This window comes from Maylandia zebra, linkage group LG23 (assembly GCF_041146795.1).
Source record: "Maylandia zebra isolate NMK-2024a linkage group LG23, Mzebra_GT3a, whole genome shotgun sequence".
Classification (NCBI taxonomy): Eukaryota; Metazoa; Chordata; class Actinopteri; order Cichliformes; family Cichlidae; genus Maylandia; species Maylandia zebra.
In genome coordinates this window covers 15533390-15556273 of record NC_135188.1, presented here as the reverse complement: position 1 = coordinate 15556273, position 22884 = coordinate 15533390, and the positions used below count along the sequence as shown (strand labels likewise).

The 22884-nt window shown below is 41.2% G+C and overlaps 2 protein-coding genes across 8 annotated transcripts in view; both read left to right on the top strand.

Moving 5' to 3' along the window:
- The window catches only part of evi5b (ecotropic viral integration site 5b), a 45201-nt gene extending 29467 nt beyond the window's left edge, over positions 1 to 15734 (top strand). For all 6 annotated transcript variants that reach the window (XM_076879829.1, XM_012919546.3, XM_076879830.1 and 3 more), the window contains 2 exons: positions 9471 to 9566; positions 13856 to 15734. In XM_076879829.1, coding sequence (XP_076735944.1) covers positions 9471 to 9566; positions 13856 to 14131 — 372 coding nt within the window. In that variant the 3' untranslated portion in view covers positions 14132 to 15734. The remainder of the gene's footprint in view (positions 1 to 9470; positions 9567 to 13855) is intronic.
- Positions 15735 to 15772: 38 nt separating this feature from the next.
- On the top strand, positions 15773 to 21887 carry gfi1ab (growth factor independent 1A transcription repressor b). 2 transcript variants are annotated; one of them, XM_004552896.6, is made up of 7 exons: positions 15773 to 15984; positions 18389 to 18502; positions 19025 to 19213; positions 19707 to 20086; positions 20412 to 20549; positions 20695 to 20860; positions 21040 to 21887. In XM_004552896.6, exons 2-7 carry the CDS (start codon positions 18391 to 18393, stop codon positions 21216 to 21218), a joined length of 1164 nt encoding a protein of 387 aa, XP_004552953.3. In that variant the 5' UTR covers positions 15773 to 15984; positions 18389 to 18390; the 3' UTR covers positions 21219 to 21887. The 2 variants fall into 2 exon arrangements, with proteins under 2 accessions (XP_004552953.3, XP_014269743.2); XM_014414257.3 differs by lacking the exon at positions 15773 to 15984 and having other exon boundaries at positions 17189 to 18502.
- The last annotated feature ends 997 nt before the right edge of the window (positions 21888 to 22884 follow it).

Here is a 22884-nt window from a genome sequence, read left to right as displayed (position 1 = left end):
TTGTAAGCACCGGAGTGTGGGCACATGAGTGTGGCATGTTTGCACCTTGCACAGTGCATACACAGTAGAGGAATAGCATGAGCCCCGTGTTAGCAGGAGTAGCTTTACTGCTCCTCATCTGTATCAACACAAGCTACAGTCATGTACAGATTACCTGTGTACAGTCAGTGGCCCCTCGCTATAACGCGGTTCACCTTTCGTGGCCTGGCTGTTTCGTGCATTTCTTGGTGTGCAATTTTGCATGTTTTTTTGTTGTTGTTGTTTGTTTGTTTTTACAGCGCATTGTGTTCTGCATCCTGATCGGCTGCAGACAATTGTCAATCAATCTCGTGCTGTGTCTCCTGTACAGTACAGAATGCATTCATCTTGTCAAATTTACAGAAATGTTCGATCACTAGCAGTGTGGCTCTGCAGTGTTGTACTGTTTGTAAGTTTTCTCCCCAACAAACACAACAACAACAATGTCGACGAAACGTTGTGCACCATCAAAAGCAACCGCGGGTGCCTTTGGTTTCATTCTATAACACTGGACTTTTCTTCGAAGGTTTGAACTTCGAGAGTGTTCAAACAACAGAGAAACGTGTGAAAATGTTCATGTCTGTCTGAGAAAAGTGTATAAAGTGGTGTAGTGAGGGGTTTTACTGCCTTAAAACATCTATAATTATTGTAAAAAATAAAGTTCGCTACTTCGCGGATTTCACCCATTGCGGGTTATTTTTAGAATGTAACTCCCGCGATAAACGAGGGACCACTGTAGTTACACGCATAAAACAGATCAATGCTTTTCCATCCCACTGTGTCAAATACCATAGTTTTGTCAGCTTGTCCCTTAGTTTCACATTTATGCACAAAGGCGTGCTTTGGGACAAGTGGCTTGATGCAAAAAACACAAAGTTCAGGGTGTTGGAGGGGTGGCAGGAACAGGTTTATCAGTCAGGAAACTGTGGTCAGGGTCTCCTTAGGATGTTTGTATGATCTACTTGGTTTCACTTTCACTTGCCGGTTAGGTTTAGGCACTAAAAACTGTGGGTTGGGGTGAGGGAAGAATTATTTTTCATTTAACAATGAAAATTTCTAGTTTCATTGTTGATGATGATGATAAAAAATTTCTTTTTTATCTTATCTTACTTTTGAACTGATGCGTCACGCACCTCTGCCAAAGTAATACTTGTATGTAACCTGAAGAAACAAAGGCTATGGGCATGACCATTTACTTGGGCTCGCATGACTTCAAGCTATCAGGCATCCTGTGGGGTTGAAATGATTCTTAATAAAATGCTTGAAGCTATAAATAATATGGCAGGTTGGAATAGTTGTGCAGCTCGGTGGTTAGCATTGTTGCCGCATAGCAGGAAGGTCCTGAGTTCAATTCCACCATCAGGCTGGCGTCTTTCTGTGTGGAGTTTGCATGTTCTCCCTGTGTTTGCGTGGGTTCCCTCCGGGTACTCCGGCTTCCTCCCACCGTCCAAAGGCACACAGCTTGTGATTAACCCTTTAAGACCTACCATAGAACCAAGTCCGCCAGAGCTTATATTATATTTTTACATGCTGTAGTGCCATTTTTGGGAGCATTTCAAGTTGCTATACATCAATACAACCATTATAGCCCAAATGTTAATAATATGTATGCATTAAGTGCATAGTAATTACATAAATTGCAAAAAAGTGCAATAAACTACAAAAAAATTTAAATCTTTTTTGTTTTTTTTAACATATATTTCTAGTTAGAGAAATTTAAGAGGCTTATCCCTCAAAACTGTAAATACAAAAAAGTTGCACAAAATAGTTTCCCACCACAGGAAATTTATTTTAAGTGTCTTCATAGTTTTATTTTTGAAATACACCAATTTTTATATACTGCAGGAAAAACGAAAATAAATATTATAGTGCAAATTTGCAAAAAAGCAACATATGCATCAAAATAAACTATTTCCAGCAGTGCAATATTAGTCCTAAGCATCCCAGAAATGACACAGAAAGTCATAAAGTCAAAGATAACTTTTAAAAACACCAGTATAAGCTCATGAGGCCTTGATGGTAAAAAACTACATTTCCGCAAAATGACGTCACTTCCGGTTTCGGGCAGGTAATGGCGGACATGCGAAAGTTTGCGCTGACGTCTATTCCAACGTAGGAAATGTTATGAACGGCTGATAGGATCGGCAAAGCGTGTTTCTGGAAAATTATGTTTTTGTTGCTGCAAGTGCGTTTTATGCAGTTTTTGCAAAGCTATATGTGGAAGGAAACCGTGACCTAGGACAAGCTGATGGCATAAGATGTAAGTACAACGCGTCCGGTTTCATATCCAAAAAAAAATTATTGAGCTAGCTTACGTGGTTGCAGTGCTACCGGGATTTTAAACTAGTTATGCAAAACAGAGTGAGCCCGCTCCGACCGGCTTTAAAGGGTTAATCCAAGTTGCACATAGGTGTGAATGCGCGAGTGAATGTGTGTCTGTCGCTGTGTGTTGGCCCTGCGACAGACTGGCGACCTGTCCATGGTGTACTGTGCCTCTTGCCCTGTGACAGCTGGGATAGGCTCCAGCACTCCCCGGTGACCCTGATAAGGATAAGTGGATGGATGGATGGATGGAATAGTTGTTTTCTACCCTTGGTCAATTATTTGATGTTGCAGCTGGTGATTTATGCTCATTTTAATTCTCAAAAACTGCAATCTCTCCTTGCAGCTTTGCAGTTACACAAAACAGACATTTACTGTGTAGTGTTTTGTGCTTTCTTGGGTTTCCAAATGTAGTTCTTGCTACTACTACTACTGCTACTACTAGTAAGAAGCCATGGTGTTGTAATAGATGCAATGTGGAGTTTAGCATCGTCATCTGGATAGGAGCATGTTTTACTCCAAAACCTGATAGTGCCTTTCCAGGTGCACGAGCTGTCAATTACTTAAGCATCATCATAGATGATAACAATCCAGATGGTCCATCTTCTCTTTAGTCTGGAGGACACAGTGTCCAGCTTTTCCAAAAGCCATAGAACAGTTTTCTTTTTTGCCTCAGCTCATTTTAAATTATCTTTAGCCCAGAGAGGACAAAATCATTCCTGGATTATATTCACGTGTGGCTTCTTCTTTCCCTGATAGAGATTTAACCTGTATATGTTGGTGGCACTGACACAATTGAGTTCACAGATGGAAATTTCTGAAGGCATTCCTGAGTGCATGCAGGAATTTCTCTGACAGAAAATTATACTTGTTTTTAATATTCTTCAGATTTCTTCAAATTCTCTGAATCCGTTGATGATAGGGGTGGACGATAGAAACAATATATTTGGCCAACGATAGAGATTTTGTGTGAATGGGTGGATGACTGGATATGTAAAGCGCTTTGGGGTCCTTAGGGACTAGTAAAGCGCTATATAAATACAGGCCATATACCGCTCTATTGCGATAGCGCATGTTGATGATGTCATCAAGCTGCGCCTGCTTTGGTCGAAAGCGGCTACAACCATTATCATCTGCAAATTATTCCGGGCGACAGTCGTAGCAAAGAGATGAAGCACTTTTGAAATATGGGGAAAGCCAAAAACTGCGCTTCCTCCACTTCCGTAACATTGATTCATTAGTGTTGAATTCTCTCGCAGCTGCTCTATTCCCATGTTGTTGCAGTATATTAATAACTAACCTCGTATTGTGGATGAATAATCTCAGTTGTTCTCCTGACTGAAGTTTTGCCCGTGTATAGCATCCTGCTATGCAATTGCATTTGTCCCTGACCACCAGAATCCCTCACGTTAACTTTTATCAAGTGGAAAAAAAGTTGGCGTTCATCCTCCAGCTTCACTGTGCTAATGTTATGCTAACATAGCTGTGTCGCTAGCAATCACGTAGCACAACATTGTATACCAGGTAGTCCAACTTCAGTAACCCTGCAAACGCCACTGCTGTTTTTTGTTTGGGTTTTTTGGCTCCTACACATGCAACATGTTCAAATTCCCCCTCTAAATTTTCAAGGTCAGGGCATCAAAAGGGCAAACTTGTATAAGAAGGTATTGGTGCACAGTGAGCAATATGACATTCTTTGTAATTCGTACTTAATGTGCAAACATTTGTGGCAGACAGTGATTAATTTAGTGTCGGGTAAATGACGAGGGTGTTACAGGAACTGTGGTAAATGCAAATGCAGCTCCCAGTGCTCTGATTGTCTACTTTTTTCTTTTTTTTAGTCATATGGTGATTTGCTCTTTGTGCTCTAACAATTTTCCTAAATTTAGATTAAAAAGACTTTCAAAATGCCAGTAAAGTTCTATGTTTGGATTGTTTCATTTGTGCTAAAATGTTATCTCAACTTTTCTTTAGCGCTCAGTTATTTTGATCTATCTAAAACCTGTTACAAAAGCTGCTCGGTTTATCCAGATATTGTTTTACATGTATCTAATGGTTTGAGATGAGGTGGCAGATAGTTTACTTATAATTCTTCCTTTTAAACTGGTTGCACGTCAGTGAAGCAATGCAGCAAGGCTCTAATATCACATAAACCTCACTGCAGCTATTGTGAAGTTATTTTTATGTTGTACCCTTTTGCCCAGTTTTCTTTAGAAGTTTCCTTTAACTGTTGTTTCTTGAACGACATTTCAGATGATGGAAATTGAATTCTGAAAGCACTTTGTGTTTTTTGTTTTTTTTACTTTCCTGTGCGTAATAGGCACATCTTCATTTTCAGTTTCTCAGTCAGGTGACTGTTTCTATTGACTTTTCACTTGGTTTAACTAAAAGGTTTCTCAGACTTTTGCACACACTGGAACTACTGTCAGGGCTTTAGAGTGCGACCCAATTTCTCAATGGTGTGACAAAACAAATAAATCCTAGGCCGCACCGGCGCAACGGAAAAAGGTCTCCGCAACTCTGAAATTCTCTGTGTAGCCAACAGCACACAACATTATGCCAATATCGAGGCCTTAACTGATCATGAAGGTGCTGCTTAGAGTAGCTGTTCGATTGACTTGTGTGTCACACGCGTGTCTCTGCACAGACGCGCAGGAAGGGGAAATGACATAGGGAATTCCCACAATAATCCAATCGCACACGGCGACACCTGCACATTCCGCCAATGTGCCAATGTTCAAAAAAAATCCTAGATCGCACCGGTGCGACCAGCTGTTCATGTAAAAGAAACAAAAAAAAAAGTCTCTGCAATTCTGAAAGTCTCCATGTGGTCAACAATAGACACACATTATGCCCATATTGTGGTCTAAACCAATTAGAGATAGTCAAGGGCCCAAGGTAAGATGTTCAGATACTGAGATGTTCAGTTCAAAGCCTTTAAGGCACTTTTAATTTTGACTTTCTTTGTACATATATCGTAAGATATTTTACGTTTAAATTTCAGCTCAGTGAAGCACGTTAAGCACAAGAACTTTTTCAGTACCGTATTTTTTCAGACTATAGGGCACACTTAAAATCCTTTAAAATCCTCAAAAGTGCACCTTATGTATGAATTCTGGTTTTGCTTACTGACCGCGAACTGATTTTATGTTGTACGCGGCGCTTAAAAAAATCTGTCAAAATGTTTTAGCACGACTTTGGTAAGCTATGAAGCCACACTGCTTGATGGTCAGGAGCCTCGCAGAGTAATAATACATACTGTGCTTCAACATAGGGCTGCGTATGCGTGAAGCACAAGAAGATTCAGCCTGCCTCATTTCTGTCTGCCGTTTATTTACTTTCCGGTTCGTTGAAACGTCGCGGCAAAAGGTCGAGGAAAAGCACCAAGTTTTTTAAATGGACTAACAATGAGGTGGAGTTGTTGCTGCGAGTAACACGAAAGTACAACGTTACAAAAGCGAGTGAGAATTAAAGAATTTGAAGAAAAGCTATCTGGAGCATGTACAAACTGATATTAACCTTTAATAGGGCTGTCAAAATTGAGAGCAAACAAAACAACTGCTGTTTAATGCCCTCCGCTATCTTAGTTTAATTGGTCACATGACTGCATCACATGACTAAAATGCGTCATCGTTTTAGAAAGTCTGCGTTTTCTCTGTCCACACTGCCACGCAAACGCACTGTCTTCAAATGTATTTGTTTTCGAGAGCGTTTTCAAAACACCGTCTCAGTGTGGACGGGAGGCCAAAATGGAGAGAAAACAATGTGGTTTCAAACGAAAACGCTTTAGTGTGGACGTAGCCTAACAATCAGTGGAGGACTTGTGTTACTTGGGATTAAACAGTCATGTGAAAAAGAGTTTTCCCAGTTCTGCATACAGCCGTGTGTAAAAAGAAAAATACACCCTTACTAGTTCCACTAGTAGCAAATCAATCAATCAATCAAATGTGCTTGATGTGCTTGAGAGATTGAAGAACTCAGCATCTGTGACTCTACAGAACTCGGTGAACATGTTAAATATAAAAAATAATGACAGTATGATTAGAATAAGACTGGACGACAGGACAAAGCCTCTTCTCTCTTAAAAGAATGTGGCAGCACAGCAGACTTGGAGATGTTTGGCCAAATTGCACAGCAACATTTTTGCAATAACCAGACACGGCATATCGGCACAAACACCTCGTACCAACTGTCAGCACGGCGGTGGAGGGGTGACGATTCTGGCTTGTTTTGCAGCCACGCCTGGGGACCAACCATGTGAGTTCCTTTGTATACCAAAGTATTTCAGAGTCAAATTTGAGGCCATCTGTCCACCAGCTAAAGCTTAGATCATGCAACAGGACAGTGATCCCAAGCACAGCACAGCGTAACATAAGCAGAGACAACCAGAGCTGTAGAGTCTCACGTTTTGTCTGAACTCCTTCCTACAGTGGAGTCACTCTCACCACAAAATGTTTCTGTGAAGTGCTGCAAGGACTGCTTTTCACTCACTTGGCCGTCGACCTTGTGGTGATACTTAAATAGACTACCAAAAGAAAGATCTTCTGGATTTGCAGATATGTGGGTAGATGAAAAGTTTAGTGTTGTCACGTTAACTGGCAATCACGCATGCAGCGTGAGTAATACTGAAGCACTGTAACAAATAATTTTCTACACTGAGTGAATTAGTCAGTTAATGCATTTCTCTGGTTCTGTTTGATGATTATACTTCCTATGTTTTATGGATTTATGGTAAATATAATTTCCTTTCAGTGTCAAATTGGAAACTTTGGTTATCCGATGAGTCCTGATGGAAACTGTTGTGACTTAGTGCTTTTTAAATAACCTCTGTATTCATGAGTTTTAGGGTGTTTTTGATCATCTTAGCTGGAGGGCCATGCTATTTATAAGTTTGACACCTACAAAAAACCTCCCCCTCTTCCCCTTCAGAAGCAGAGTGTGGTCTGAGGTTTGGTTACTAAGTGATGGAGCAAAAACACGCAACACCAAAAATTTTACTGCTGCCGCCCTCGTGCTTTCTTAATCTGCCTAATGAACTCTGACTCAAATACGTTAGCAACAAGGGTCGCGCATTTTTAGACCTTTACCGTTTTCTTTTTTAAATTATGTCTAGAGTTCAAATTGCAGATTTTTTCGTTGTTTTGTTTTTTGTCAGTGCCACAGTATGAAATCACTGTGCCTTTTGGGCTTCTTGGTCTGTGGTTTGGTTACCGTCTCTATATACCCTGTGGGTAAAATTTTGGTTTGATTTAGAAGAAAAGGTAAAAAAAGAGCAGAAGTTTCATAGCTTTGTCGTCAGAGATGGTGACACATGTTGGTGACAGTTTGCACCTCGGTTTTCGTACAAGAGGTCAGACTGGAATCAGATTAATGTTGCGACTCTTAGTACTTAGAGCTGTAGCAAATATCGATGTAGGACATTACTTTGAAGATCAAATGCTTGAGTATCAAGTCAGAAAATGCTGCAGAGATTTAACGAAGAGATGAACAATAATGATAATATACAGTGTTTCACTGAAAACACATTTCAGTGAAACCAAGATGTCTAGAAGGGTTTGTGTGTAGGACTCTTTCACTATCGCAACCATGGCGTCTGTTGTCTTTGGGCTTTAAAGGAAGTGGTTTTTCATCTTGAAGCAGCAACTCTGCCAAAGGTGACATGCATGGTTTATTTTGAGGTTTCTATGACATACTCAGAGATTTATACTAAAAGTTTTAGTGTGTTTAAAAAAAAAACCAAAAAAAACCCTGACTTCTCAGATGTGTACTGCATACGTGTCACGCTAATGCTGGAAACAAATCTGTATGATGACTATCATTGCAGTGGCCATATATTTATCCTAGTCACAGTTTTGTCTTATTTCAGCAGAAGGCTAAATTCTCTTAAACTTGATAGAGGAACAAAAAATATTTTAGCACTTAATTTTCACACATCTTTCATAGACGTCTTTGCAGATTCAAAATAACCTTTACGTCATTACCACAATGTTGGAGATGCGCGTAAAGCCGACTGAAACGTCGCATGCAATCGGCATTTCATGTGCACTTTTTTTATGAGCTGTGATTTTTGCCCACTTGCCCAGGATGTGATGAAATGGGCGGATGATTAAAGGATGATCTCAGATTATCTGATGCTCAGTTCAGATCTGCCAGGAGACTGAACAAATTTAGTAGTGTACTTTTTAGAACGCAGAAAGCCCCTACACTGCACTATTTGAACTAAACAAAACCACAACACACTGGGACTTGAAGATACAATGGTAAGATGTTTCTGTGAGACGTTTGCTGTCCCTGGCCACAGCCTGACACCTGGCGATTCACACAGCTGAACACCAGGAAGTCTCTATTAACTGCCTGTCCTTGTCGTTGCAGTGTTTTGGAGCAGCAAAACCTCAAAAACAACAGGTTCTTGGAATAATCTCTCTTGTTTAGACCTCTCCATGTGAAAAAAAAAAAAGGCCTATTGGGACCCGCCATATTGAACCCCACCTCACCACAGGAATCTAAAACCCTATCTGTATTTTGGGGTGTTGTTCAGGTGGTGAAGACTCGGTGTCACCGCTTTACCTCGACACCCCACCCCTTACCGAGCGCGCGTCTTCCCTTTTTTTGCCTCAGTGCTGCTGCCTGTGTTTTGAACTTATCTCAGTGTGGAACTGGCAGGTTCAGGGGTGTGATTGAGGTTTGAAATAGAATATGTGTTTGTCTCCAGTGCCTGCAGATGTCTTCACTTAGGAAGGTAAACATCGCATGGGCTGTTTAACTGTTAGAGGCAACAACCAGCCTCATCCCCAGGGCCCCAGGAGGAAATCAAGCACAAATGACACTGTTTTGTGTTTCACCAGACATCTGTCACCTTGTTCGCCCGCCATACATGCAGGGTACCGCGCGATGCCGCTTTTTTTTGCAGCGGAGCTCTCAAAGCTGCCGTTATTTCTCCTGCCTGTGCAGGAGTTTTCAACCATAAACAAGAAGACATAAGTATAATTTCCACAGACCCTTTTTTATTTAAGTGTATGTATAATATGCCAGAAATCTAAAATATTTTGACCCTGTAGATGATTAACACAATCCTTTTTTTTCCAAAAGCTGTGGAACATGTTTGAAAGTTGTGTATTTTGTCTCAACAGAAAGAAGAAGGAAAGGTCCAAGGCCAGCTGAACCACACAGATTCGAGCCAGTACATCCGCGACCTCAAAGACCAGATAGCAGAGCTACAACATGAGGTGAGACTCCTAAAAACAAGCTACATGTTCACCTCAGTCACACTACCAGTTTTTCGTTGTTGGTGTAAATGCTTTGATCGAAATTTCACAACAATCCCTCAGATATGGTTTTACTTTGACTTGAACAGATTAGTTGAAGTGTTAACTACACCCAGAGACTTCCTGTGTGGTGCTGAAGTTGCGAACCTCTTAGAGATGTATTCACAAACATGACTTACAGAGGTTTATATGGCAGAACATTGAGGCACGATGCAAAGATGGATGCACATTCAAATGATTGATATCTAAGAATGAGTAAAATGTCACATATGACGTCAGAAGTGACACATTCCCCACAGTCTTAGTCACCTTTATTCATTATTATTGGTCCTGTCAAGCTTGTTGACCTATGTCATGTGTTTGAGAAAAGGTGTTTTAAAGAGTGCTGTCTCAGTCGTTTCCCTTCCCTGCCAGTTGTCTTTGAGTTTTAGATTGCCCGACAATGATTCTTATTATTTTAAGCATGCACAATGAGCAAAACTGAAACTGGTTTAAGTCCCGTCATGCACCTCTTGCACAGTTTCAGTTAACATCATACAGCTTGAAATTTTATGTGCAGCATCTCAGATGTTGATTAGATCACCGTTTCCTTTCACATGACAGCAACAGGAAGGCAGTGTGCCAAGTTTAGAGAGACCCAGGTAAATGTAGGGTTGTTCGGGTTTTGGGTTGTTGTTATCGTTTTTATGTACTGTGCTCTAAACTGGCCTCTGAATGCATCTCTTTCTACATGACTGTCTGTTGCATGGCAGGCCAACCCAGGTGAGTGTTTTCAGATGTTCTGTGTAACACCCCCAGCTTTTCAAGCCTGACCATGTGTTGATCTTTACCCAACCCCTCTTTGAGTCTGGTTAATTCATGGTGTAGGAGACCATCCCAAGTGCTTCAAGGTAAAGCTAAAGAAAGCGGCCGTGCACGGCTGTAAACTGGAGGTGGGGACGTTAACTGAAAATACACTGTTCAAAATAAAATTTAAAATTAGTGCATATGTAGGCCCTTTTTGAACTTCTAGCTGAAAGATAATCGGAGAAAATACAAACCCAATTCCAAAATAGTTGGGACTCTGCAAAGTGTGAATAAAAACAGAATGCAGTGATTTGCAAATCTCAACTGAGACATGAAAATTATTAGCTGATTTTGAATTGGATGTAAGAGAAAAGTTGGGACAGGAGAAACAAAAGAATATCTTGGAACTAATTAGGTTAATTAAGGTCAGTAACGTGAATTAGTATAAAAAGAGCATCTTAGAGTGGCAAGGTTTATAAACTGAGTCTACAAATTCAGCAACAGTTTCAAAATAGCGTATGCTTTTGATTGCTTTAACTATCTCATCATCTAAAGTACGTAATGTCAGAGAGTCTAGAGAAATCTCTGTGTGCAGAAAAGGCCAAGAACTGGATGCTGTGATCTTTGATCCTCGGACAGCACTTCATTAAAAACAATAAAACGATTATTTTTGCGATTAGTCGACTAATCAGATCATGCATCCATTGGACGTAAAGCGTACAGCTTATTGCACCAGCATGCATCTGCTCTTATAACTATCATTAGCTTACAGCTTTAAGTGTTTTAAGGTCTGTGCTAACTAAAAATAACGACAAGATGATAGTTTATTAAATTTTAATGACATTTGCAGATTGTTTCGGTGAAGTTTAATAAACTCAGCCGTCTGCTCCTTGCTATCTAAAATATAACAGGACACCGGAGTATATTCTCGAGCATCTCACACTTCTGATAATCAGCTGTCTGCTTGACGTTTATTCAGCTGTGTAAAAACTATAACTTTATCTCAGCCAAACCGATTTACTCAGGAACAAATAAAATACTAAAAAATTTTTTTAAGTTATCTAAGTGATTTATATATCACGTTTAACCTGAGTAGTGAAAGATGGCGGTGGGTTTGAAAACGATTTGCCGGGAGTCCGGTGTTCTCACGGGCTCTAGTGAGCCTTGCCCCCGGCTAGCTATCGAGCTGGTGGGTAACAGACGTCTCCGAAAACGTCGGAGTGTTTTTGCAAATATGTGGTGTCCTGATAAACTGAGCCGATATTTGAGGTTTACACAGCTACATTCTCGCCTGAAAATATGTTAAACGTTTATTTTCTGACCCAGAAAGAATAATAAGAGTAATATTAAAACTAACTAGCTGCCAGCATTGTTGGAAACTGAGCAGGGCCGCGCTATGAATTCTGGGACACAGCTTCTTCTTCTTCTCCTTTGGGGTTTAACGGCAGCTGGCATCCTTGTACATGCAGTGCTGCCATCTTCTGTTTCAGTCCGTTATTACACTCTTAAATCCTGCTACTTATTCCTGCGCTTTTGGGATCTAACAAAACTTCAAACGACGCTTCGACTATTAAATTAGTCGTCGACGATTTTAATAGTCGACGTAATCGTGACTAGTCGACTAATTGTGGCAGCCCTATTTCTAACTAACCTGGATAGCATTAGCTTATAGCATTGCTCTCTATCATCTAAATATATTTCTGACTTTTAAAAAAAAGTGCAGCAATGCAAGTCTAAAAAATTAATGGATGAACGCCAGATTGGCTATAGCCATCTTTTATATACAGTCAATGCAAAAAGTTCCTTACCAGGTATTTTGTTTTCCGAGAGAAAACAAATCCTCCAGTCTCAGACACTTTTCCTTTGCCTTGAAGCTCTGGAAGCACCTTAAACTGTTAACGTGGTTTAAGGTGCTTCCTGCTACCATGCAGTCTTAAATGGAACATAATTATATGACTCTTTGTCCCAAATCCATACTACACATTGACTTTAAGTGTTGAGATTATAAAGCACATTCGTGCACACATTCAATAAACTCATCAAAGATTGAAGCAAAGACAGCATATAGGCTTTGTGAATTGGACGGTGACATTTCTAAATCTCTATATAATTTTATATTGAGACGTGTGAATAAAAGCTTTTACTACAAATTTAAAAGGGACAACTTGTCTTCCTCCGTGTGAGTGCTGTAAAAATATTTATTTCATGTCTACTAATTATACAAACAGGACACTCACCAGTTGTATACTCTTGGTGTGTAGTATGGCTCTGATTTTATTGCATTGTTCCCTTTTGTTTTTATTTTTGGTTGAACTGGTGCCTGCATGTTGAATTTGTAGAGGACATCTCATCTTATTTGTTTCAGTGTTTCTGGTAAAATGTCACCAGCTCCCACTGACAGTTTGTTCATATCACGTGTGTCAAGTTTTTGTTATCTCACTGAGTTGCTAGCAGTCACAGGTTGTCCAGGAAGCCGTGCAAGAGTCATATTTCTCTGTCGTTATTCATTTTAAACATTAGCGTCACAGCTTGGCTGCTTTTTTTTTTTTTTTCTGTAGCAGCGCTACTTTGACACTAACAGAAAAAATGTGGATATAATTATGTTGTGAATTCAGCTGCATTAAAACATATCACTCTGTAGAATCAAAGGGAAAAATGATTCTGTAAACTTTCTGATAAGTCGCACTACTATTAAGTAAAACTGGCCACAGGAAACACATTTGTTGAAATTCAATCCGAAAACTGTCTTAAATTTCTCTTTATTAGTAAACAATGAACAGCGGACAGGACAGGAAGTGCTGAACTAGATATCCGCTCTCTATATTTCCTGCACCTGGCTAAAAGAAGGTTTGACCAAGACTTTCTTCCTCCCTCTTTCCTTCTGAGTACAATAACAGCAACCGAAAAAAATAAATAAATTAGTGAGCTGTCTATACAACTATACCCATTTTAATCATTCACACTTAAACCTGCTTCAGAGACACAAGACAGTGAAGCAAAAATAGAGCTGGTCCACGACGATATTGGAGCAGAGGATCTCAGGGAGGTGATCCAGGCCTTAGCACAGCACCTCGGGTCATATAGCATCTGTAACAAGCAGTTTGAGATTCCTTTAAGCCAGTTTTCTTCTGAGCGTGCTCACACATGTGACAATGTCAGGATATCCACCGTCTCTGACATCCTGTAGAGCCCCCTGGTCACAAACCAGGTGTGTAGAGTCTGGAGCTTTTGGCTTACTGGGATAACTTGCATGTTTGCTGACCTCATTTTTTGAAACTTTGGCTATATTTAATGTGTGCATCCACCACTGTAACAGTGTATTTATGACAGAAAATAAAGAAAAGCGTAATATGTTAGCTGTAATTTTTTCAAGAGGTTTGGTGTTCATGCAGCTGCCTTCAGGCACAGAAGTCTGATCTGTGGGAGATTGTGTGGCTCCTGACTCTCACTGTTTGCTTTCACAGATTCGCTGCTTAAAAGGACAGAGGGGGCGCTTGGCCAATCAGCCCACTTTTGATGGGATCCATATTGTCAACCACTACAGGGCGGATGATGAGTCTTACCAGTCTTCGGACGACGATGGGGTCAAGGTCTCCCCCCTGCAGGTCCCCCAGCAGAGGAGCCGTATCAAACTACACCCCAAACTCGAGGACACCGACAGCGATGAGGAGGAGGAGGACGGAGAGGCCCTGCGGATCTCTGTTCCTCAGAGCAGCAGCCACAAGACCACCTCCGTGTGAGCGGCGCCCGCCGGCTGCTGAAGTGGAGACGGAGGCTGTCAGCACTAACTGTGGAAGAGAGGGTCATCCAGCAAACCATTTCAGAGGAGACTCCTGAACTTGAAGAATGAAATGCATCATCATCATTTGATATCCTGAGAATCACACGTGGATTTAGTTTTCTTTACCTTCCTTTTGCAGTTTTTTTCTTGTTGTTGTTTTGGGGGGGTTTTGTGAGTAAAGCCAGAAGCTCAGCCTGAACCTCAGTAGAGGCTCAAATCACGTGGAGCGTCTCAGACTCTACTGGGCCACAGAGACCTGACAAAGAGGAGGAGAAGGGAGATCTCAGTCTATCACTCCTGACCGCTTCTTCTAGGTACAACACAGAAAAAGAGACTGTGCAATAAAAACGTTTTACTCTATATTACACACTTCATGTTTTTATATTTTAAAGCTTTTTATAAATGAACATCAGAAATGCATTGATGCCGTTACTACTAAGTCTCCATCATGCAGAGGCAGATTTGTATGAGTGCTGTGCGTGCGCATGTATAAATATCTATATTTCTAATGTCTTGAAGAGCTTCATCAGAGCCTGGTATCAAACTCGCTTGTATCAGCCAGCGACGACTTGATGACTTTCTTTGGCCTTAGCACGTGCCACATGCCTTTCAAGGTCAAAGTGACATTGCGTACAAGTAGATATGTAAATGTGTATCATGTTGTTTGTTTCCCCCCACTTCCTTTTGAACTTGAAAATGCATATCTGGTGTTTAGAATATGCTGTACATTTGAGAGTAAAGGGACATATAATGTAGTTTAACACAAATAACAAATCCTGCTTTTGAGACGAGGGAGGTGAATTCCTGGTAGAATAACTAGTCACCCCTCTTTAGATGCTTTTGAACTCTCCGTTCTTAAAGCAGTCAGCATGTTAATAAGTGCAGATGGGGACAGGTTTATTTCTTAGCTACTGTTGCTGTTTTACAAAGTTCTCTGAAAGCATCACGATCTCACTTTCACGATGAGGTAAAAGGCGAATCACTTCAGTGCATAATGCATCTACCGATGACTCAAAGCTGAATGATGCCTCTCATATGTTCTGAGTGTCACTAATTTGCACGGAATTGATGACAGTCTGAGAGAACTTTGGTCAGGAGATGAAGCCGAGATAAAGCAACACTCAACAACACAACATGGAAACTAATCGGGACCGGCAAAGTGTTACCAAAGCGAGGCCTATGTTCTGGATCTACAAGCCACTCCATTTCATGACCTGGATGTGTAAAAGTGAATTTCTCTGAATGTCTGAACACTAACTTCTGTATGAATCGAGGCAGCCGCAGTCTCCAGGAACCAGCAAAGATTCTGACTTTGAGCAGGTGATGATGATGTTAATGTCTCTTTGCTGATGGAATAGAAGAGGAACACCTAATGGCACTTTTTTTGAGTCTGCAGTGCAGTATGGACACACTATGATGGATGCAGTCAAGCACACTCTGCAAACTAAATGAGATTGTTTTATATATATATATATATATATATGTATGTGCGTGTGTGTGTGTGAGAGAGTGAGCGAGTGAGCGAAAGGGATGAATTCACAATAAAATTGTTTGATAAACTCCTGGCCTGGTCTGTCTTGTAATGGTGGCTGCAAACCTCTAACCAGAGTCTCCTCGTGCAGGCTGAACAGCACATGTGGGATGTTTAGTCTCAGCGCTGCCTTCCTCTGAAGATTCTTAGCTTAGATTGACTGTTTCAGGAAGTGATTTTTCTCGCGGTTTTCAAAGTTGAGCCTCAACTACTAATCATTTCATGCAGAAAACCACATTTTAAAAAGAGCATCTCTCTTCGGGCACTGAAACATTTACCAGGTTTGTGTTTGGTTTTTTGGCTTTTTCCCCCACAAAATGCTGATGATGAGTTTGTGTTGGACAGTGAGGCCAGTCTGTTAGTGATGTAAGCTCAGATTTTTAGAACTTGCGTTGACTAGTAAGGTTGGCGATTTTTTTTTTTTTTTTTTTTTTAACGTGGCGCAGTGGAAGGTCGCTTATTTCTATAGCGGGTGCCAGATGTTACAGCCACATCAATTCTATTTTAATCATTTCAATTTTAATCTCAAAATTCGGCTTTATTTTTTAATAATACCCGAGTTTAGCACAACCTAAACAGCAGTACTCCTGCGCAGACACGGGTGTGTGAATACAGCTGATTTTATGTATTTTGTTGATTTCTTTTTCTTTGATTGACCTTTGCAAATATTCGAACAGATTTAAACGTGCGTCCTGAAATGTTTACTATAAGGAGAGCGCGATACAGTGGCGCAGTGTGGGAGGCGTGAATCATTTGGTGAGTTCACATGTAGAGGCGTTTTAAAAGTGAATTTCAACGGAGAGAAGAAAATATTTGAATACTGCAGAAATAATGACGCAGTTAATTAATTGTGCGGTTATAAACAACCGCATATCAAATCAAATCTAGTTTCAAACCGCGAAGTTCTAACAACCTGCGTAAAAGCGGCATCAAATCCCTAAATGTATTTATATTATTAATATCATTAATATTATTATTATTATTATTATGTGCGTGTATTTAATTTTGATGGTATGATGCTACAGTTAAGAAACCGTCTGCCTATCGGGCAGCAGGCCCTGCTGCAGCTGCTTTTATCGGTTCGAGCTTCATATCTTCTCCAAAAAACTGTATCCGGATGCCGTGATGCGTCTAATCGAGCTGGGACATGTGGTCCTTTAATTTCCTGTCCTTTATTTACTGATAACGGTTTGCATGTAGCCGACATTATAAATGCATTCACTGACATGTTGGTGCCAAAGCCGTGTAAACGGTCTGAAACCTTTTTGGGCGTCCAGTTGTCTGATTTGGAGGAAACTTCACACCTTTACAGGCGTGGAGGATTTGACCGGAGCGGATTTACTAACGGTTACCTGGTGATATATTAAAATAATAAGTAAAGAAACGCAATGAAATGAAAAGTCATCCAAAATGCGCATGTGTGAATTTCGGCTCCGTGGCAATTCAACCGTCTCAAGCCACGAACAATAAAACTTTAAAGCGCAAACATGGCCTGATAGCCACCTGTATTTACTGCAAACGAATGCAGGTTTTTGATCACACTTTCACTTCAATGCCGTCTCAAAACTGTTTTATTACACCTGCAGTGGATGAAAGGCACCAGGACGCACGACTCCGTCTTATTGATCAGCGCGTAATGACGCTCTAATCTTCGACCTGTGCGAACAGAAAACAAACTGTCTCCGTTATTTGCTTCTTCCTCTCGGGGTAATGTGAAACGGTCACCGCAGGCGTTAGGACGGAGAGTGTCTGTCACATAATAACAGTTTATGGGCTCAAGTGACCACCAGACCGGGACAACACTTTGTCCTGTGTGGAGCCGGCAGTGAGTTTTGATCAGAGAGACACTGCGGTGCGTTTTTATGTGAGGATTTATTCTCAATGAATTATTTTTCCTCTAGCGTTTTATTGGCTGAACTCAACCGGAGACACTCTTGGCAAACCCGAAGCGTTTGGTCAAATTTTAATTGCAGCCTATAAGAATAATAAGACTACCCCGCCGGTTCAAAGTTTCTCCCACCCCTTTATTTTACCACGACGTGCTACTTCAAGCTCCCCAGCAAGGCACCCTGGGGTGTGTCTCCCCGTTTCCTCTCCCCCTGCCCCCTTTAAAGATTGAGAAAGGCGCCGATAAAGCCTGTATCACCTCTCCCGACTGCCACGGGCTCCATGGGAGACACGAGCTGCAGTCTGCGAGAACTTCGGCAGCCCCAAGCTGTGGAAAAGTTAAACACTGCAAAAAGTGTCTCATAGACTTATCGTCCCAAGTTGTACTTTTAAACAATAAATAAACTTTTCTCTTCTTCATTCCACCTGCGTTTCTTGTAAGAAAGGAAACCACTGTCGGGTTCTGAAATGAGTCCGTTTGCTCTAAAGATGCAAGACGACGTCGCCCCCGCTGCAGACAGTTTTCCTACAGCCTGCTCTGACTAAAACTCTGCAGGCGGATATTTTTTACAGCGCACTGAGCTGTGGCGAGCAGCCTCGACACCTGTCCGACGACACCTGGCAGGCGTGACCGACAGTCCGCGCATGCTCCCTTGTCAGGTTGAAACCTCTTAAAGCACTTGGGAGCAACATCACCACACCAGTAGATGTCAAATCTTGGAGCGAGCGGCCTCGGGCGCAGGAGGACTGCTCTCTACAGCTGGATTATTGTCACTGATTTGTTCTGTTCCGCTTCAGAGATGCCCCGCTCCTTCTTGGTGAAGAGTAAGAAGGCGCACAGTTATCACCAACCCCGAAGTTTTGAGGATGACTACAACAAGCTGGACACGATACTAGCGCACATATGCTCGGGTATGCAAAAGGAGGCTTTTCTTCAATATTCCCCTCTTTGCCAGATGACACTTTCAATGCTGTATTTGATATTGATATAATCTGACGGGATGAGGGGTATTTTTCAAAAGTAAAATACATTTTTGATCGCAACACTTGCCAATAATTTGTAAGATGAATAATGCTTTAAAAGAAAAGCACTTTACAGTTAAGAGTCATTGTAGTGTTTTGTATTCAATTCTGAAACTGTTCTTTTGGTTAAATGCATGTATTTAAATATCTCGGGTTATTCACAGTTTTATTACATATTACAACATTATTTTTATTGTTATACCATATCATATATTAACACTATTACCACAAGAAAAATTGACGTTATCTCTGACTAATTTTGTCCACCAAAAATCCAGTTTTGTTTTGACAAATTACCGAACTGGCGACCATCCACGTCATTTATCAGCCCTTTAAAAACAACATAAGAATGGCTTTAATTGAGTCACCGGTCATTACGATGCTGACTGTCATTTGTTTTGTGCTTCTCAGAGGGAGATAAACTCCCAGAAGAAGACACGGATATGTCGGTGGACAGGTACAACCTGTCTCCGGACTCCCACCTGGGCGACGCAGCAGATTTCTCCCCCAAGTCTCCGCTGAGCTGTGCCGACAGCCTGTGCCCTCGCTCCCCGGACTATGAGGACTTCTGGAGGCCTCCATCTCCCTCCGCCTCGCCAGGTAGACAAAGACACACACATACATACACACATACTGATGATCCTGCAATAGATTACATTTCATGTACACATGAAAGACCCAGAGCGGAAACTGTAAAGCGTCCAGGACGCACAGATCCAATGCAGACTTTGATTTGTATTTTTTCCACCATGGTTTAGAAAACATACAATACAATGTTCGTTTCGGCAAACTAAATAAGCAAAACAGGCCTTTGTGATAGTTTACATATTTTGCTGTTTTAATCATTTTCTGAGATTGTTTTAAATTGAAGTTATTCTTCACACAAATACGTTTTCAGTTTTTATAATAAATCAGAGCAGATATCATCTAATCTAATTTCATTTTAATCGGACTCAACCACAAATCATCACTTGGGGAATCTGAAATAAGTTTTCCCCTCAATGATTCCTCTGAGGCCCCGTAGATCCCTGGAAGTGCTCCTCTTCGGTCACTTCACTGCTTTCATTAAATTTTTATCTGTTCCCCTCTCCAGCTGATTCGGAGAAATCTCTTTCTCCCCTGGTGGACGAGACTCAGCCCTTCACCGTTCCATTCCGGCCGTACGCCTGGAGCAGCAGCTATCCCAGGCCGGAGCTGAGGCCGCTGGTGCAGCCAAGCCTCCATACGGGAATGGAGGTAGAAAGAGGCCCGGCTGCGATGGGCTTCTACGGAGACAGAAGCACCCATCCTGCCCTGTATGCAGACCGAGCTCTGGGAGAGGAGACCTATGGTAACTACAGGAGGCACGCTGCTGCTCTGCTGTTTCCTGAGGCAGGCATGCACGGAAAAACCCACGACGTGAACGCGCAGTCTGATCTGCTGTGCTCTAGCCTCATCCTCAATGGGGCTTACAAGTGCGTCAAGTGCAGTAAGGTGAGGACAGAGAGCAACGAAGAGAGGTGTGATTTCATATAGTCCAGTCTAATATAGTGTCTTCTATAAAATGCATGCATGTTTGTAAGAAAACACCAATAATTTAAAAACTTGGGATAATTTGATTTCCGCTCAACTTGGCCCCAAGCAAAGACTCACTGCAGCTGCTGTCTTTTGGCTGACCTCTGACCTCTCTATAGGTGGAACAAAACACAAACAATTGACTCTCCAGTTACACAGAATCGAATTTGGTTGTTTTTTTTTTCTTTGATGGTTTATTGCAAATTTTAAAAAGTTCTTATCGTCAATTCATTGTTGTTCTCAGGTGTTTTCCACTCCCCACGGTTTAGAAGTGCACGTCCGCAGATCACACAGCGGCACCCGGCCATTTGCGTGCGAAATCTGCGGCAAAACTTTCGGACACGCAGTGAGCCTGGAACAACACAAGGCCGTGCACTCTCAGGTATCTTCACACCTCAAACCACAAGATGCAGTTTGCACCCTTTTCTTTTTTTGGATTCACATCTTACTTTCAACCCGCCTTCCTGTCAAGCGTGGATGCGCTGACTCGAAAATTTGACTAAAACAGGCCTCTGCTCACGTTTCAGGAAAGAAGTTTCGACTGCAAAATATGCGGTAAAAGTTTCAAGCGGTCGTCAACTCTGTCGACTCACCTGCTTATCCACTCCGACACGCGGCCGTACCCATGCCAGTACTGCGGCAAAAGGTTCCATCAGAAGTCGGACATGAAGAAACACACCTTCATCCACACAGGTGAGCGAAGAAAGGGACGAAACTACATTTGTTGTTTTGATTGTTCTGTAACCGAGGTAAAAGATCTGTGCGCAAAATCCAATTTTTAAGCAGCAAAATGTATACCTCTCGTTTATTTTTATTATATATATATTTTTAAACCCTAAATCAAATGTATTTTTATTTTTTTTCTCTTTCAGGTGAAAAGCCACACAAATGCCAGGTGTGCGGGAAGGCGTTCAGCCAGAGCTCCAACCTCATTACGCACAGCAGGAAACACACCGGATACAAACCTTTCGGCTGCGACCTCTGCGGCAAAGGTTTCCAGAGAAAGGTGGATTTGAGGAGACACAAGGAGACGCAGCACGGGCTGAAATGAACTGACGCGGCACCATGGAGTCAATCTAATCTGACTTCAGAGCAATCATTTGCTCATTCCTAGGAAGTCGTTTTTAGACATCCGGCATTTTCGACTTTTCCTCCTTCTGCCATCCACCTTGAGGACATTTTTCGGATCAAGATCGACTCTGACTCTCATTTAGCTTGTTAAACGTGCATTGAACCTATATTTAACAACGACAGATGGTGTTTTTTTATTTATTTTATAAGGGAAAAAAACGTTTAACGGGCGACTTTTTGCAGTGCGAAGACGAGCAACACTAACGAGACCAGCCTGCTGCAGAATGTTACATGCTCACAAAACCAGAGATAAGCTGTGGACTTTAAAATACATGACATGTAAGCGCGATAATAATAATAATAACAATAATAATAAAATTGTCTGTGTCTTAAGCCCAAAATATTAGCAGTCACACTTCAATAACAGGATTGGCAGAGCCATAAAGAAACAGATGCAAATCTGCGCTTCTCCAAAAGAACAGACGTAGGATTTTGTTGTCAGCTACACCGATGCTGGCAAAACAGTTCTTCCACTGTCTGATTTAATAATCGCTTCCATTACCAAGCTGGTATCTTTGGTCTATTTTGCACATTTTCTTGTCAAATTTAAACTTCTATCGTTTACAAATAAATATTACTTCTCTTCAAATATGTATTCCAGTTTCTTGTTGATGTTTTAAAATGATTATTATTATTATCAAAATTTCAATGCAGTTAAAAATATGGATGAGTTAAGTTTTTCCAAACGAAAACAGAGACGGAACGGAAAAAGCGTGCATAAAAATAAAACAGATTACATTAAAGTAAAGGTCGGGTTTCATCACCTAAGTTTAAAAAAATTCACCAGAGCGTCTTTTTTTCACTGTTGTCAGCAGACGCGTCGGTAGATTTAAGGTCATTAGCAACAGTTATTTCAGATTTTTTCTCGATCGAACACACACACACACACACACACACACACACACACACACACACACACACACACACACACACACACACACACACACACAGAGGGAGAGAGAGAAATAAAACTATGATCTAATCGAATAAGAGCTTTACGTTCCAGAGTGTAAACTTTAAAACAAAGGCGCCAGGACGTTGAGCCACCTTGCTGCCGTGATTGTGTGATTGCCCAGAGGCTACTGTTTGTTTTGACCACTGCAGACATTTGTTTGGACCTCAAACAGTATGAGCTGATTTAACCGTTAACCAAATGCGTTTTACCCTCATGGCTGTTATTTGGGGGGGAGGAAAAAAACGAGCTTTGGCAGAAAAGATATCACATGTGGCAGCTGTGATCCTGGGAAAAATGAGAGTCGGGAAGCACCCTGTCAAAGTTTCTGTACTGCTACATAAACAATAGATTAAAGGGTTTAATCTGATAAACAAAAACGCTCCCTGGAAATATTACAGCACATTTAAGAAACAGGTGGTATCCCTGTCATAGAGACTATTTCCATAGATAGAATCAGTTTAATACTGTGAAAATACCTCTCATAACTGGTTAGGTGAGCTTATAAACAGTCGCCTTATTAATCTACCGATTCTTCCAAACTCTTATCTTTTAACCTCCGACACAAAAGAGGCGGAAAGAGGAACAATCACTTTGTCGTTTTCACTCAACATTGATTGAAATCACTGACTCA

Excerpts from the sequence above, each read along its gene's own strand:
- gfi1ab (XM_014414257.3), top strand. The coding sequence starts at position 18,298 with ATGTCAAATCTTGGAGCGAGCGGCCTCGGGCGCAGGAGGACTGCTCTC. Across the intron at positions 20,087-20,411 it reads AGTGCGTCAAGTGCAGTAAG|GTGTTTTCCACTCCCCACGG; the intron begins GTGAGGACAGAG and ends TGTTGTTCTCAG. Across the intron at positions 20,861-21,039 it reads ACACACCTTCATCCACACAG|GTGAAAAGCCACACAAATGC; the intron begins GTGAGCGAAGAA and ends TTTCTCTTTCAG.